At 41.4% G+C, this 12026-nt stretch overlaps 1 protein-coding gene across 3 annotated transcripts in view; it reads right to left on the bottom strand.

Annotated features, from left to right (window-relative positions):
• Nucleotides 1-12026, bottom strand: part of Rfx4 (regulatory factor X4) — a 161249-nt gene that overhangs the window by 15147 nt on the left and 134076 nt on the right. For 2 of the 3 annotated variants that reach the window (XM_058574261.1, XM_058574263.1), the window contains 2 exons: nucleotides 9842-9961; nucleotides 9391-9552 (listed from right to left, as the gene is read on the bottom strand). In XM_058574261.1, the coding sequence (XP_058430244.1) occupies nucleotides 9391-9552; nucleotides 9842-9961 (282 nt within the window). The remainder of the gene's footprint in view (nucleotides 1-9390; nucleotides 9553-9841; nucleotides 9962-12026) is intronic. The other variant, XM_058574262.1, reaches the window with a different exon arrangement.

The following is a 12026-nucleotide window of genomic DNA, read 5'->3' as shown; positions in this document are numbered from 1 at the left end:
TCCACTCAGGCAGGCTTAAGCAGATTAACACCTACTGGCTTGGGTGAGAAACCCTTTTTGCCTGGGGAGCAGAAAAGAACACCCCTTGCATTCCCTCTCCTACCAGAGGGACCTCCAGCAAGAATTGCTGCTGTGGTCGCTTCTTTTTAAGGAAACTAATGAAAGAAACTGTGCAGCTAACACTTTGTGCTTGATTTTAAAGACGGCTCTAGTGCTTTTTATTTGTTGGTAAAACAAGAACAACCGTCTCTTATTTGTCTAATTCCCATATTTCCCCATATTTCATGCTCCACCCACTCCCTTCTTACATCCCTATTTATTAGAAGGGCTGAGGAGAATGGTGGGAGTCTCTGATCCTTGAGAATTCAATGAAGATCTCACAAGAGGCAGTGAGAGTATTGAAAGTGCTAGACAGGAACATTTCTTCCCATCCCCAACAAAACATTCCTCTTGCTGAATGTTTTTTTTTGGTTTGTTTTGGAAGGGGTGTTAAATACAGGACAGGAAGGGAGCTTGGAGCATAATAGCTGTCAATAATGATTTGTTGAATAAATTAGCAATGACCATCTAACATAAGCCAGACCCCACGCTAGTTTCTCTTCATACATTGACTCATTTAATCTTCACAACAACCTTTTGAAGTAGGTAGTATTACCTCCTTGTAGAGGTAAGAAAAGTGACGGCCAAAGGTTGAAGGACTTGACCAGGAAAATGGCCGAGTTGGGATCTGAACCCAGATCTGCCCAACTCTAAAATCTTTCCACAAACAGCCATTCTCCTCACACTTGGATGGGTGTTTGAATTCCCAGAGATGCGGTTCAAAGTGCAGCATGTCCTCCAGCTTGCACTCATGCTGTCCCTATTGCCTAGAATGTTCTTTTCCTCTCGTTTATGCGGCTGGCTCCCTGCGATTCTTCAGGTCTTAGGTAAATATCACCTCCTTAGAAAGGCAGTCTCTGACTACTGACTAACTACCAATTCTCTGATTCTGTGGGTTGGGAATGGGGCATTTATAGAATTATGGGGTGGCAATGCTGTTGGTCCATGGACCATATTTTGGGTAGCAAGGCTGTGTGTTTGGAGGGCCATTCCAAATCAAATTGTGAGAGCCTGCTGTAAACTTGTGAAAAGTTAGACTGCTTCCCAGGCTACTTGTTATACTGTTCCCTTCAAATCTTGTACCAAATCATTTGAACTTTTTCCCCACTGAGATCCTAAGCCTTATAGATATTACTCAAATTTTCATCTAAACTAAGCTATTTGTACTTCTTTTTTTTTTTTTTTTAAGAAATAAGCTCCTTTAAGTGTTGACGAGATTCTAGAGCTGCCCTACCCTAAGCAACAACCATTAGCCACATATGGCTACTTAAACTTAAATTAATTGAAACTAAATGCAATTGAAGATTCAGTTCCTCAGCTGCACTAGCCACATCTGATGTGAACAATAGAAACACATGACTAGTGGCTAATGTTTTGGATTACAGATTTTAAAAAATTCCATTATCACTGAAAGTTCTATTGGGGCAATGTTGCTTAATTTCTGCTTGATTCAGGAAATGTTAATAAACATTTCCTGTAACCTTCAAGACTGAGACAGGGAAAGAAGATTTTATATCTATATTATATATATCCCATTGGCTGTCATCTGTCCTTCAGATAGCTGTGCTTAGGAAGAATACCTCCTGATCATGGAAACCTCCCATTTCACTAATACTTCCATGGCCAAAATCTGATTGACACAACTGATCAGGGGCAAGCAAATGAATCATTTCCCAGAAAGAAATGTTGGTTCATTGTTCAGCCTCTGCCTCTCTCTGCAACTTCATCAACTGACCCTCTCTCCCTTATTTATGTGCTCCAGTCCCTCCTCACCTATTCCAAGCTCTTTTCTGCCTCAAGCTTATGCACATGTTGTCCCTATTGCCTAGAATGTTCTTTTCCCCTCCCCAACATTTATGTGGTTGGCTCCTTGTGATACTTCATGTCTTAGGCAAATATCACATCCTTAGAGAGGCGGTCTCTATCAACTAAGGCAGGTCCGCATTTTGTACCTTTTTGTAGCACATTTTTATTTTCACTTGTAGAACTGACTTTTTAATGTTATTATGTTATTGGTACCAGGGATGGAACCCAGGGGTGCTTAACCACTGAGTTGCATCCCCAGCCCTTTTTATTTTTTATTTAGAGACCCGGTCTTACTAAGTTGCTTAGGGCCTCACTAAGTTGCTGAGGCTGACTTTGAACTCGAAGTCCTCCTGCCTCAACCTCCCCAGCTGCTGGGATTACAAGCATGCACCACTAAACCCGGATGACGATTTGAAACTATATATTTGCCTGGGGGGTTACTTCTGCATTGACTCTTGCCCACAACAATAAAAGTACCACAAAAGCAGCAATGATGTCTTTTTCACTTCTGTACCCCCAGGGCACAGATGAGACACAGAATACATATTTAGTGAAAAAGGGAATGAGAAAACGAAGGAGCAAATCCAAGGTCCCAACAACACCAAGCCAAGACTTGATGGTGCGAAGTCAGCATGCATCAAACAGTCTGGTTTTAGTCCCAGTTTATGTATTTATTTTAATTCTTTTCCTTTAAAGAAAAGGAAGCAGCCGGGATTGAAAGGGGAGGAATTCACTATAAATGAGTCACCAAGGTCTGCAGGCAGGCTGCACATGCACCATGTCCCACTCAGCTTAGCTGTCCTCAGAATAACTGGGCTTTTGTTATTTGGAAAGACTAGGGGTCAGTCATCTTTGTTACATCCTCAACTGATGTGCTGAAAATGCAGCTGGGCAGGCAGATGTTTTACAGTTAGGGCCATTTATGAGGAATTTGCTTCTTGTTTCATTAGGCATCCTCACATCTCAATGATTTAATTTTCTGGTTTTGTGTTGCAGGGAACCCATGGTGGGAAGTTGAAAACATGAGTTTAATAGTTAACTTTTATTGTCATTGTTGAAGGAGGTGATACTTAACGTGACATCATAAACGGGGGTTTTAGAGCCCTTCGGTGGCCCGACCCAGACAGCATAGAAGTCCAACATTTTCTTTACATGACATTAAAGAATTACAGTCCAATGTCATGTTAAATGGGTGATAGTTTGGCACCACCTGCCATGCTTTTGAGGAGGAAAAGCCCATTTTCCCTAAAGTTAAGATAGCTGGACTTTGCTGGCCACGGGGAGATGGCAAATCCGCAAAGTTGGGGGTGAGAGGACAAATGGACTGGATTTCACCTTGCAGAAATCCACTGAAATGGAATCTTTGGCCTATCTCTTAACATGACTTGGCCATAGACTAATAAACCCAATCAACATTGGCCATATATCAGGTTCAACTTTAGGGACCTAGTGAGTACTTTCTTTGTCCCTCCCTGCTTTGAAAACAATAAGTACAGTCTTAAGGAAGCCTATTTAGAAATACGTGAAGTGTGGATATGGGACTAGACAGATGTGAATGCACAGAGTGGCCATTTTCCTGAGAAGCTGAAGCTGTACTGCTTTGGATTCCCTATCCTTGTATCAAAGAATGCCAGAAGTTCTGTGCAATGGACTTATTTTCACTTTGTGCTCACTAAGCAGTCATGACACTGTTCTCTCTTTCGCTGCTAGAAAAATGAGGAAGTGTCCATCCACAGTGAGACGTTGATTTGTTGGAGAGTCACGGGTACGATTAGCCTTGACACTCAACTAGTTCAACCTGATAATGCATCCACTGGTCAGTAATAGTCAGGGTATGCTGGAAACCCAACAAAGGAGCTGGGCCACTTAAATTTTCACTTACAGTTTAAAAACAAAACAAAACTTTTTAGCCAACTGTTTTTTTTTTGTTTTGTTTTAATTTTACCTCATCTTTCCTTTATTTCTTGCTTCCTGATTTTGGTCTTAAAAAAAAAAAGATTGGTTTTCCTGTTTTTATCATAAACTACTTCAGAAACTTTTTGGGAAGTAGATGGGATATAAATCAAGCAATGATTTAAAAACAAATAAAAATTAACTGGGCGTGAAAACCATGTGCTGAGTTAACTTTAGGAAAAAAAATGGCAAATCCATTTTATAGGATTTACATAATTATTTTCTAATTTGCAATGCTGTTCAGTGAAAGTCCTCAAATTTAAGAAGCCTACCATAATAAATTTCTTAATTTTAGGTGTACATCATGAATAAATAATTTGTGCTTTATTATAAGCCCATAAAACCATATATGTTGTTAGGAAATTATGTTTCCTCTAAGACTGTGACCCATTGCCTGCCAAGGTCCAGTCTAATTTAGCAAAAAAAGTGGTATTTGAGAAAAATATTATGCATAGTTTTATATAGGATGACATTTTAATGCCCCCCCGGAGATAGCTGAGAACAAAGCTGGAATGTGCCAGAATCTTCAAAGCTTACAGTCATCTGAAGAGAACCTGTTTCACATTTGTATTTCTAAGAAGCTACTTTTATGACTCTTGAACACATTGCACAAAAATCTCTGAACACATTTGTGATATTCCTGTGGCCTTGACTATTATCACACCTGCCACACTTTAGGCCTCCAAATTGCTATGAAGAGAGCTAGGCAGACTCACTAGCCGGATGGGAATTATGAGGAGCTAGCTTATAGAAATCTTTCCTGCACAATCTTCCCTTCCTCTCATGTCCTGAGAGTACCCTTGTTTGATAAGTTGACACAATGTGAGAAACCATTTCACTCAAATTATTTCAGCTTCATAATGCAGAACTGTTTTATTTGCATAATTTCCCTGTTTATTTCAGAAGTAAGCATGTCATCACTGACAGACATGTGTGTCTCCCTGGTGGCAGCAGGGACACGTGGGCAGGACTATTCAGAAACTGCTCCTGGCTGCTCCCACTGCCCTTGCTCCTCCTGAGGGAGGTGGGAGACATAGGACAGTTATCCAATCATAAAAAACACCTGAGTGAACAAAGGGCTGCAAACAGCATTTTGTGCTCAGTGAACAAAGTTGTTCTTTACAATTTCTCTGAGTTAGAAAACTACCCACTATGAAGCTGGAGTAGAAATCAAAATATGATTTCAGGTACATCTATGTAAACAAATATGGCAGTGCTCAAATCTACATTTCTCCAAAGAGGAGGACTCTCTGTAGCTGTCTACCCAAAGTGAAATCAAACCTTGATTTAATGCCACTTATTGACAACCCGACTTGTCAATACTTCAGAGTCCAGCTTCCTTAGTAGTGGCTGAGACAGGGCCACTGAGTTAGTTGGCAAGTTTTTGCCCCTGGAAAAAGTATAAAAGAGGGCAGGCACCTTGTAAGCTCTTAAGTTTCTGCTCATCCCCTCTCTTATTAGTACTTCTGGACAGATTCCTTCATTTTGGGGAAGGAATTAATCCAGGGATACATATACTCAAAGTTCTCAGAAAATAATATGATTTCCCGTCCCTTCAGGACTTTATATCAGCTGCTTCTTGTGCCTAGAATGTCTTCTCCCCATTCTCCAGCCTTCCCAGTCCCTCCAAATACATGTGGGAGGTGCCCCTCTTCCCTGTCCCTTCTCTCAACTTAGCACTGATCACACTATCTTGTAATCGCCCATCTGCTCATCAGAACATTTACCTCTAAATATCCACTCCCAAGGAGCTGAACCATAGTCAAACTGTTCATTGTCACACAACCATCTATCTAGAAGGGTTTAGAAGCTACTTGAGCCAGGTGTGGTGGCTCATGCCTATAATCTTAGTGACCCCAGGAGGCTGAGGCAGGAGGTTTGCAAGTTCAAGGCCAACCTCAACAACTTAGCCAGGCCTAAGCAATTTAGCAAGACCTTGTCTCAAAATAAAAGAAAATAAAAAGGAGTGGGGATGTGGCTTAGTGGTTAAGTGCCCCTGGGTTTAGTCCCTGGTACCAAAAAAAAAAAAAAGCCACTTGAGAAATATTTTTTGGATAAATGGATGGATGTGAGTGAGTGAAAGAATGAATGACAAAAGATAGCATCCTGAGAGGAGCAATCTGATCCTGTTCTTTTGGTCCCCCCCGCCCAAAAAAAATGTATTTCCCAGTTTATTCTGAAAACAGCCCTATTCTAAGCAGAACTAGAATATGACTAGACCCATGCTGTGGGATCTGGAAGAAGATTCTAACTTGGGGGTGGGAAAAAGTCAAAGGAGAACCAAGGGATGGGTCGGGCAGACGATGGAAGGGGGTGGTCCTGGAAGGAGGAACAGTGTGAGAAGAGAGTTGCAGATGGAGAGCTTTTGCATGGAGCTGCCGGTTCTTTGCCCCAGCACTTAGATGAGGCAGGAGCTTCTCACCAAAATAAACCTAGTGGGCAGTGTGGGAGCTGAGAAGTGGTGAGAGTCCGAACCAGGTGGCATGAATGGGATAGGAAAGAATGGATCAGTCCAGGCGTGCACTAGGGCAACGGGACATGGGAGGTGTGAGGGAGAGTGCCAGCAGTTGCCCCCAATCTGTTCACCTTCCCTACCTGGCTACCCACTATCCTGCGTTTCCTAGCCTCTCCTCAGTTCCATGAGACCACGTGATTGAGTCCCTGCTGACAGACTGAGTGGAAGTGTGGTATGCCATCTCAGACGTCCTCCATACCCTCTTTATCTCTGTCTGCCAGTTACAAACTTGGCACAGACTGAAGGCAGTGGTCCTCAAACTGGTGAACATCGGAACAGTTACAAGTTTGTTGAACAAGATTGCTGGGCCCCAACCCTAGAGTTTCAAAGTCAATTGGTCTGCTGGGACCTTCTAACAAGCTTTTTAAAGCAGTTTCAAGGAGACCACACTTTGAGAACCACACTTTGAGAACTTGCTCTAGGGTATGGCAGAGTCTAATGAGGAAATGTTTGCTTCTAAACAGTTGCATGGAAAGAGATTCTCCACTGTGACAGAATATCCTGCCTCTATCGTTTTCAAACATGACATAGATTTCTGTTGCATTAACATGTTTGGGTCTACTTGTTTATAGCACCTTAGCTTATCCTAACACAGAAGTTGAACAAGAACAAAGATTTGAAGCAGACTCCCAGATTTGGTACCTGGGTAATGGGAGGATAATTGAGCAGGTCTGAATAAAAAAATAATGAATTAATACTTATCACAGCCCTACCAAACCCTCCACTCCACAAAGAGCCTTTGGGAGATCCCTCTTGATACCTCCAAACAAATGAAACCTCTTCTTCCTTAGGAACACTATAGCATTAGTTTATACCTCACTTATTGCACATGCAAAATTATTTCTTCTATTATTGTTATTTCTATACTTCTCTTATCCCTCTGTTAACTCCTGGTAGCAAGGCCTTGGCATATTAATATATACAGTTCCCATAACACCCAGCATAGAACTTGGCAACTTGGCACATAAAATAGTCCTCAAAGGAAAAATACCTATATAAACACATGGACACAGATATGTACATTATATGTATATAATGTATAGAACTTAGGATTCAAGGTTTGCAATGCATTTTTCTCTGTACTTTAAAAATACTGTTTCAGATATTGAATCTAATGTTGCTGATTGAGAAGTCTGACACCATTCTGATTCTCTGTCCTTTGGAGGTTATCCATGTTTTCTTTTGGGGAGTGGATGTCTTTATCTGTGATTTTCATCAGTGACTTTAGAGGGTTTTCTTTCTTTCTCTCTATCCCTCTCTCTCCCTCTTTTTTCAGTACAATGTTCATGAAAAGCTTTCAATCTTGTCTCTTTCCATTCTGTAAAACTGTTAGCCATTATTTCTTCACTTTCTATTCATTCTCTGGAACACTTATTAAATGAATATTGAAATTTATGGATTAATTAGCTCTTTCTCTTAGCATAGCTTTTTTTTTAAAGAGAGAGAAAGAGAGAGAGAGAGAGAGGGAGAGAATTTTTTTTTAATATTTATTTTTTAGTTTTCAGCGGACACAACATCTTTGTTTGTATGTGGTGCTGAGGATCGAACCCGGGCCGCACACATGCCTGGCGAGCGCGCTACCGCTTGAGCCACATCCCCAGCCCTTAGCATAGCTTTTATCCTTCACATTTCTTTGTGTCACATAATCAGAGAACTCCTCAGCTGTGTTTCAGTTCACTAATTCTCTTTCAGTGGATCTAGTTTTCTATTCGGCCTACCTGTTGAAATTTTTACTTCCACAATTGTGCATTTCTTTGTGAAGGTCCCTACTTGACGCTCATGGGTAGGAGTTCCTCCTTTAGCTCTCATCCTAACAGTTCTTTTCAAATTGTCCTGTTAACTTCATTCTTTTGGACAAAAATTCTCCTTTTTCTTAGTTTGTTATTCCTCTTTCATGGAACTGGGCCTCCATCGATATTTTGGTGATATTTTTATTGTGGTAAAAAACACATATCATAAAATCCACCGTTTTAGCCATTTTGAAGTGTATAGTCTGGTAGCAGTGAGTATGTTTGCTGTGTTGTGCAATCAACGCCACCATCCATCTCCAGAACTGTTCATCTTCTCAAACTTAAACTCGGGCTCCATTTCCTCTGCCTCCAGCCCTTGATGACCACCATTCTACATTCTCTATGAATTTGAGCATTCTAGGGTCCTCATTGGGTGGAATTGCATGATATTTCTTCTATTGTGTCAAGGTTCACCCATGTTGCAGCATACATCAGAATGTCATTCCTTTTGAAGACTGAATAATATTTCATTGTATGTATCTAACCACATTTTATTTATTCATCCTTCAGTGGACACTTGGATCCTTTTCTACTTTGGGCTGTTGTAAATAATGCTATTAGGAGCATAGATACACAAATATTTGTTTGGATCTCTGCTCTCAATTCTTTTGAGTATGCATTCAGACTTGGGTGGTTCTTGGTTGTGAGTGGCATCAGCCTCACAGTCACGTGGAGGGCAGCCTTAGTTTGGCTCATGACCAGCTCTGTTCACAGCTCCTGCCTTGCTTCTGTTTGCCATGGCTTAGAATATGGCTTCCTGTTTGTCCCCCTTTCCAGAGATATTTCTCAGTTTGGGGTTCACAGTTTCCTTTCTTGTTTTCAAGAATGGACCTTTTTTTCAAGATGGCAGAATAGAGGAGGTCACTTTCCTGACTGCTCTGTGGTATGAACCAGAAAGCAGATAGGAGCTTCTCAGCAAGGGGGATGGAAAAAAAAAGGGACTTTGTTTTCAAGAATGGCTGTGTATTAATTTATCTTATATATCACTTTAATAATTTCAGTGGCTTCACTCGGGCAGTGGAGATTTTATCAGGTGCTTAATCTGTCAACTTGAAAACAGCAGCATATGGAAGACACACCAATGAAGAAATTGGTACATGCAAGTCACCCACAAATCCAGGAAGGGTAGTTGGTTTTAGCCCTGTCTTTCATAGTTTAAAGATGAACGTTTTTCCAGAAAGTTCTTGCTTTCAACATCCACTCCCCCACCCCCAGACCTTGCATTACCTGTAGTGCTGAGGCCAGTGTACTCTGGGGAGGGGTTGCTGACAGGGGAGGAGGGAGGTGGCACCTCCACGGATGTGGCAGACTTTGCTGGAGAAAACGAGGGCACTGGTGAAGGGGTTGGTGGGGCAGCCTCTGTCAAGATGATCTCCTCGCGGACTTCTGCTACGAGTAGAGAAAAGGTGAGTTCTTAGAGCCAAATGTCAAGGCAAGTTGTCTTCCTAATCTGTGTCGCACCAGTCACTCCCCTGCTTAAAACCCTTGGTGACTCCCACTCACTATCATGACATTGAAGGTGCTTCCCACAGACACGCAGGTCCGAGTTCATTATTGGTTCCATGGCACTTGACCCACTCACCATAACTAAATTCTTGGGGATAAAGAAATGCACCACAGAAGGAGGGAGGCACTTCCCACTGCCAGGTGGTCAGTCCCCAGTGAAGTGCTGGCTTACCAGTGCTTCCTTCCCCCTTCATGGCTCGCATGAGTTCGTTGGCCCGCTCCTGACAGTGTAGAGATTCCAACAGGTAAAGCACGTAGTCATCAAACATCAGGTGGATTAGGTGAAAAGACCCTGGTGAGAAAAGGTCCAATAGAGAAGTAAGTCATGTCATCTCACGTGTCCCCCTCCACCTGGTGGACAACGCACACTCCCACGTTCTCGGGGTGTTCGGGAATCTCATTTCTGTACTCCATTTATGATCTCCCTAGGGTCAGAGGTTGCTCTTCTTTGTTGTGTTCCCAATTTCATTAATCCCCCTCTCTGTTAGTATGCCACCATTAAAAAAATGACAGCCACTGAGCCATCTTTCTTCATGCTTCTGAGTTCCCACCTACCCGCCGGCCTCCCCTCACTCTCTGCAGCTTTTCGACATAGGGTCATTCATTTTTCTGCCTTCCTGAAGGATACTGTATTTCCCACTTGGCTTGTAAGTATGTTCACGGCAGGGACTTTACCTTCTAGTTCACTGGTTTCTGCCAACGTACCCAACATAATTCTGGGAGCAGAATTGAAATTTCAAATTTGTAACAACTAAATTCTTTCCCTAAGTGTTTCTGAGACTTCATTTAGTACACGGGACTTAGAAAAGGCATCTGATTGAGAAGATTTGTTATTTTCAAGCAGTGCTCTTCATTTTCAATGTAGGGTAGATTATTTCATAAAAGGGAATGTGAGCAGTCATTTTTAAAGATTTTCCTGTGTGCTGGTTTCTATGCTTAAAGTCTCTGGTTTCATTTCTACAACTCTCTTGGAAGGAGGGCTTTTTTTTTTTAAATTAGTGCATATTTATTATATAGAATAGTGGTTTTCATTGTGACACATTCACACATGCATATAGCAGATTGCGATCACTTCCTCTCCCGTTACTCCCCTTTGATCCTCCTCCTGATTCCCCTCCTTGTCTCTTAATTGTCATGGAGGGCATTTTTGTTCCTATTTTTCAAGTTACTCCCCTCAGTCCTTTTGAATGTTAAAAACAAAATCAGATACTTATTGAGCTTTTGCTTTGTGGCAACCACAATGGTCACTGTAGATTATGCATGTGATACTAATCATAACCATGGGAGATAATACCGTATAAAGGAAGAAATTGAGACACAGAGGTAAAGTAACTGTTCAAAGTCACACAGTTATTAAATGGTAGGACCAGGACTTGAACCCAAGTCTGTCTGCTCCTGAAGTTGCTTCTCCAACATTATGCAATGTGATGCTCTCTAAAAGCAGGATGATAAAACCTACATTGCAAAAGTGCCAGAAGGAGGAAAAGTACATATCAGATCTTAGTAAGTGGTATCTATTGGATGATTATCTGGAGAACCACGAAATGACTGATTTGTTTCATAGAGTTAGAGTCAAATAAGTCAAAAGATAGCATTAAATACTTAAAAGGAAAAGGTGTCCATATAAAGAAATCATTTGCTGGGATGTTGAGTTGACATGGATAGAAAGAAACAACTACAAATTAATGAATTAGGCTGGAAAACACTGGATGGTCAAAATGGTTTTAGGCTAATAATTTTACAATTTTAGAACCTTGGAAAGCATCTCCTACAAACTTCTGGTTTTATGGGTCAGGAAACAACAAGATCTGATAAGACAAAGGAACATGCCTAAAGCCACACTTAGGAACACCAGAGCTGGGCTTGGAGGCCAGTACCAGGGGGGAATTGTTGATCTGGGCTTTAGCTCTCTTCCTTAATGGCACCGATCTGTTACCCAATCCGTCTGTTAATTTTCAATCATCTTTGAACAACAAGAGTTTGTAAAGCTACTGCCACCTGCCTGCTATTGTGCTGTATGATGAATACAAAGGATGCATGAAGCTCAGTCTCTGACTTCACAAAGGCTACTGTGGTCTTAGTAAGCAGAAATCCATCGTTAAGGTTATTGGGCAATAAACAGTTCAGGAACAGAGCAAACAGAATACAGGAAAATAAAAATGGAGATAGAGAAGGATTAATGGGAGAAAAAGAGAGAATATATTGCAGCTAACACCCCCTGCTTCATCCATCTGTAATACTTACCATCATCTATTATACTATATATTTAACTCATTTATCTTTATGATGTGCCTCCCTCCCCTAGACTGTAAACCCCATATTGCAGGGATTTTTATGTCCTTCCCACTGAAAGTTCT

The sequence above is a fragment of the Marmota monax genome, unplaced genomic scaffold (genome assembly GCF_021218885.2).
Source record: "Marmota monax isolate L192 unplaced genomic scaffold, Marmota_monax_Labrador192_F-V1.1 WCK01_AAM20220418_F8-fsc00051, whole genome shotgun sequence".
Lineage (NCBI taxonomy): Eukaryota > Metazoa > Chordata > Mammalia > Rodentia > Sciuridae > Marmota > Marmota monax.
This window is presented reverse-complemented; position numbering and strand designations above follow the sequence as displayed.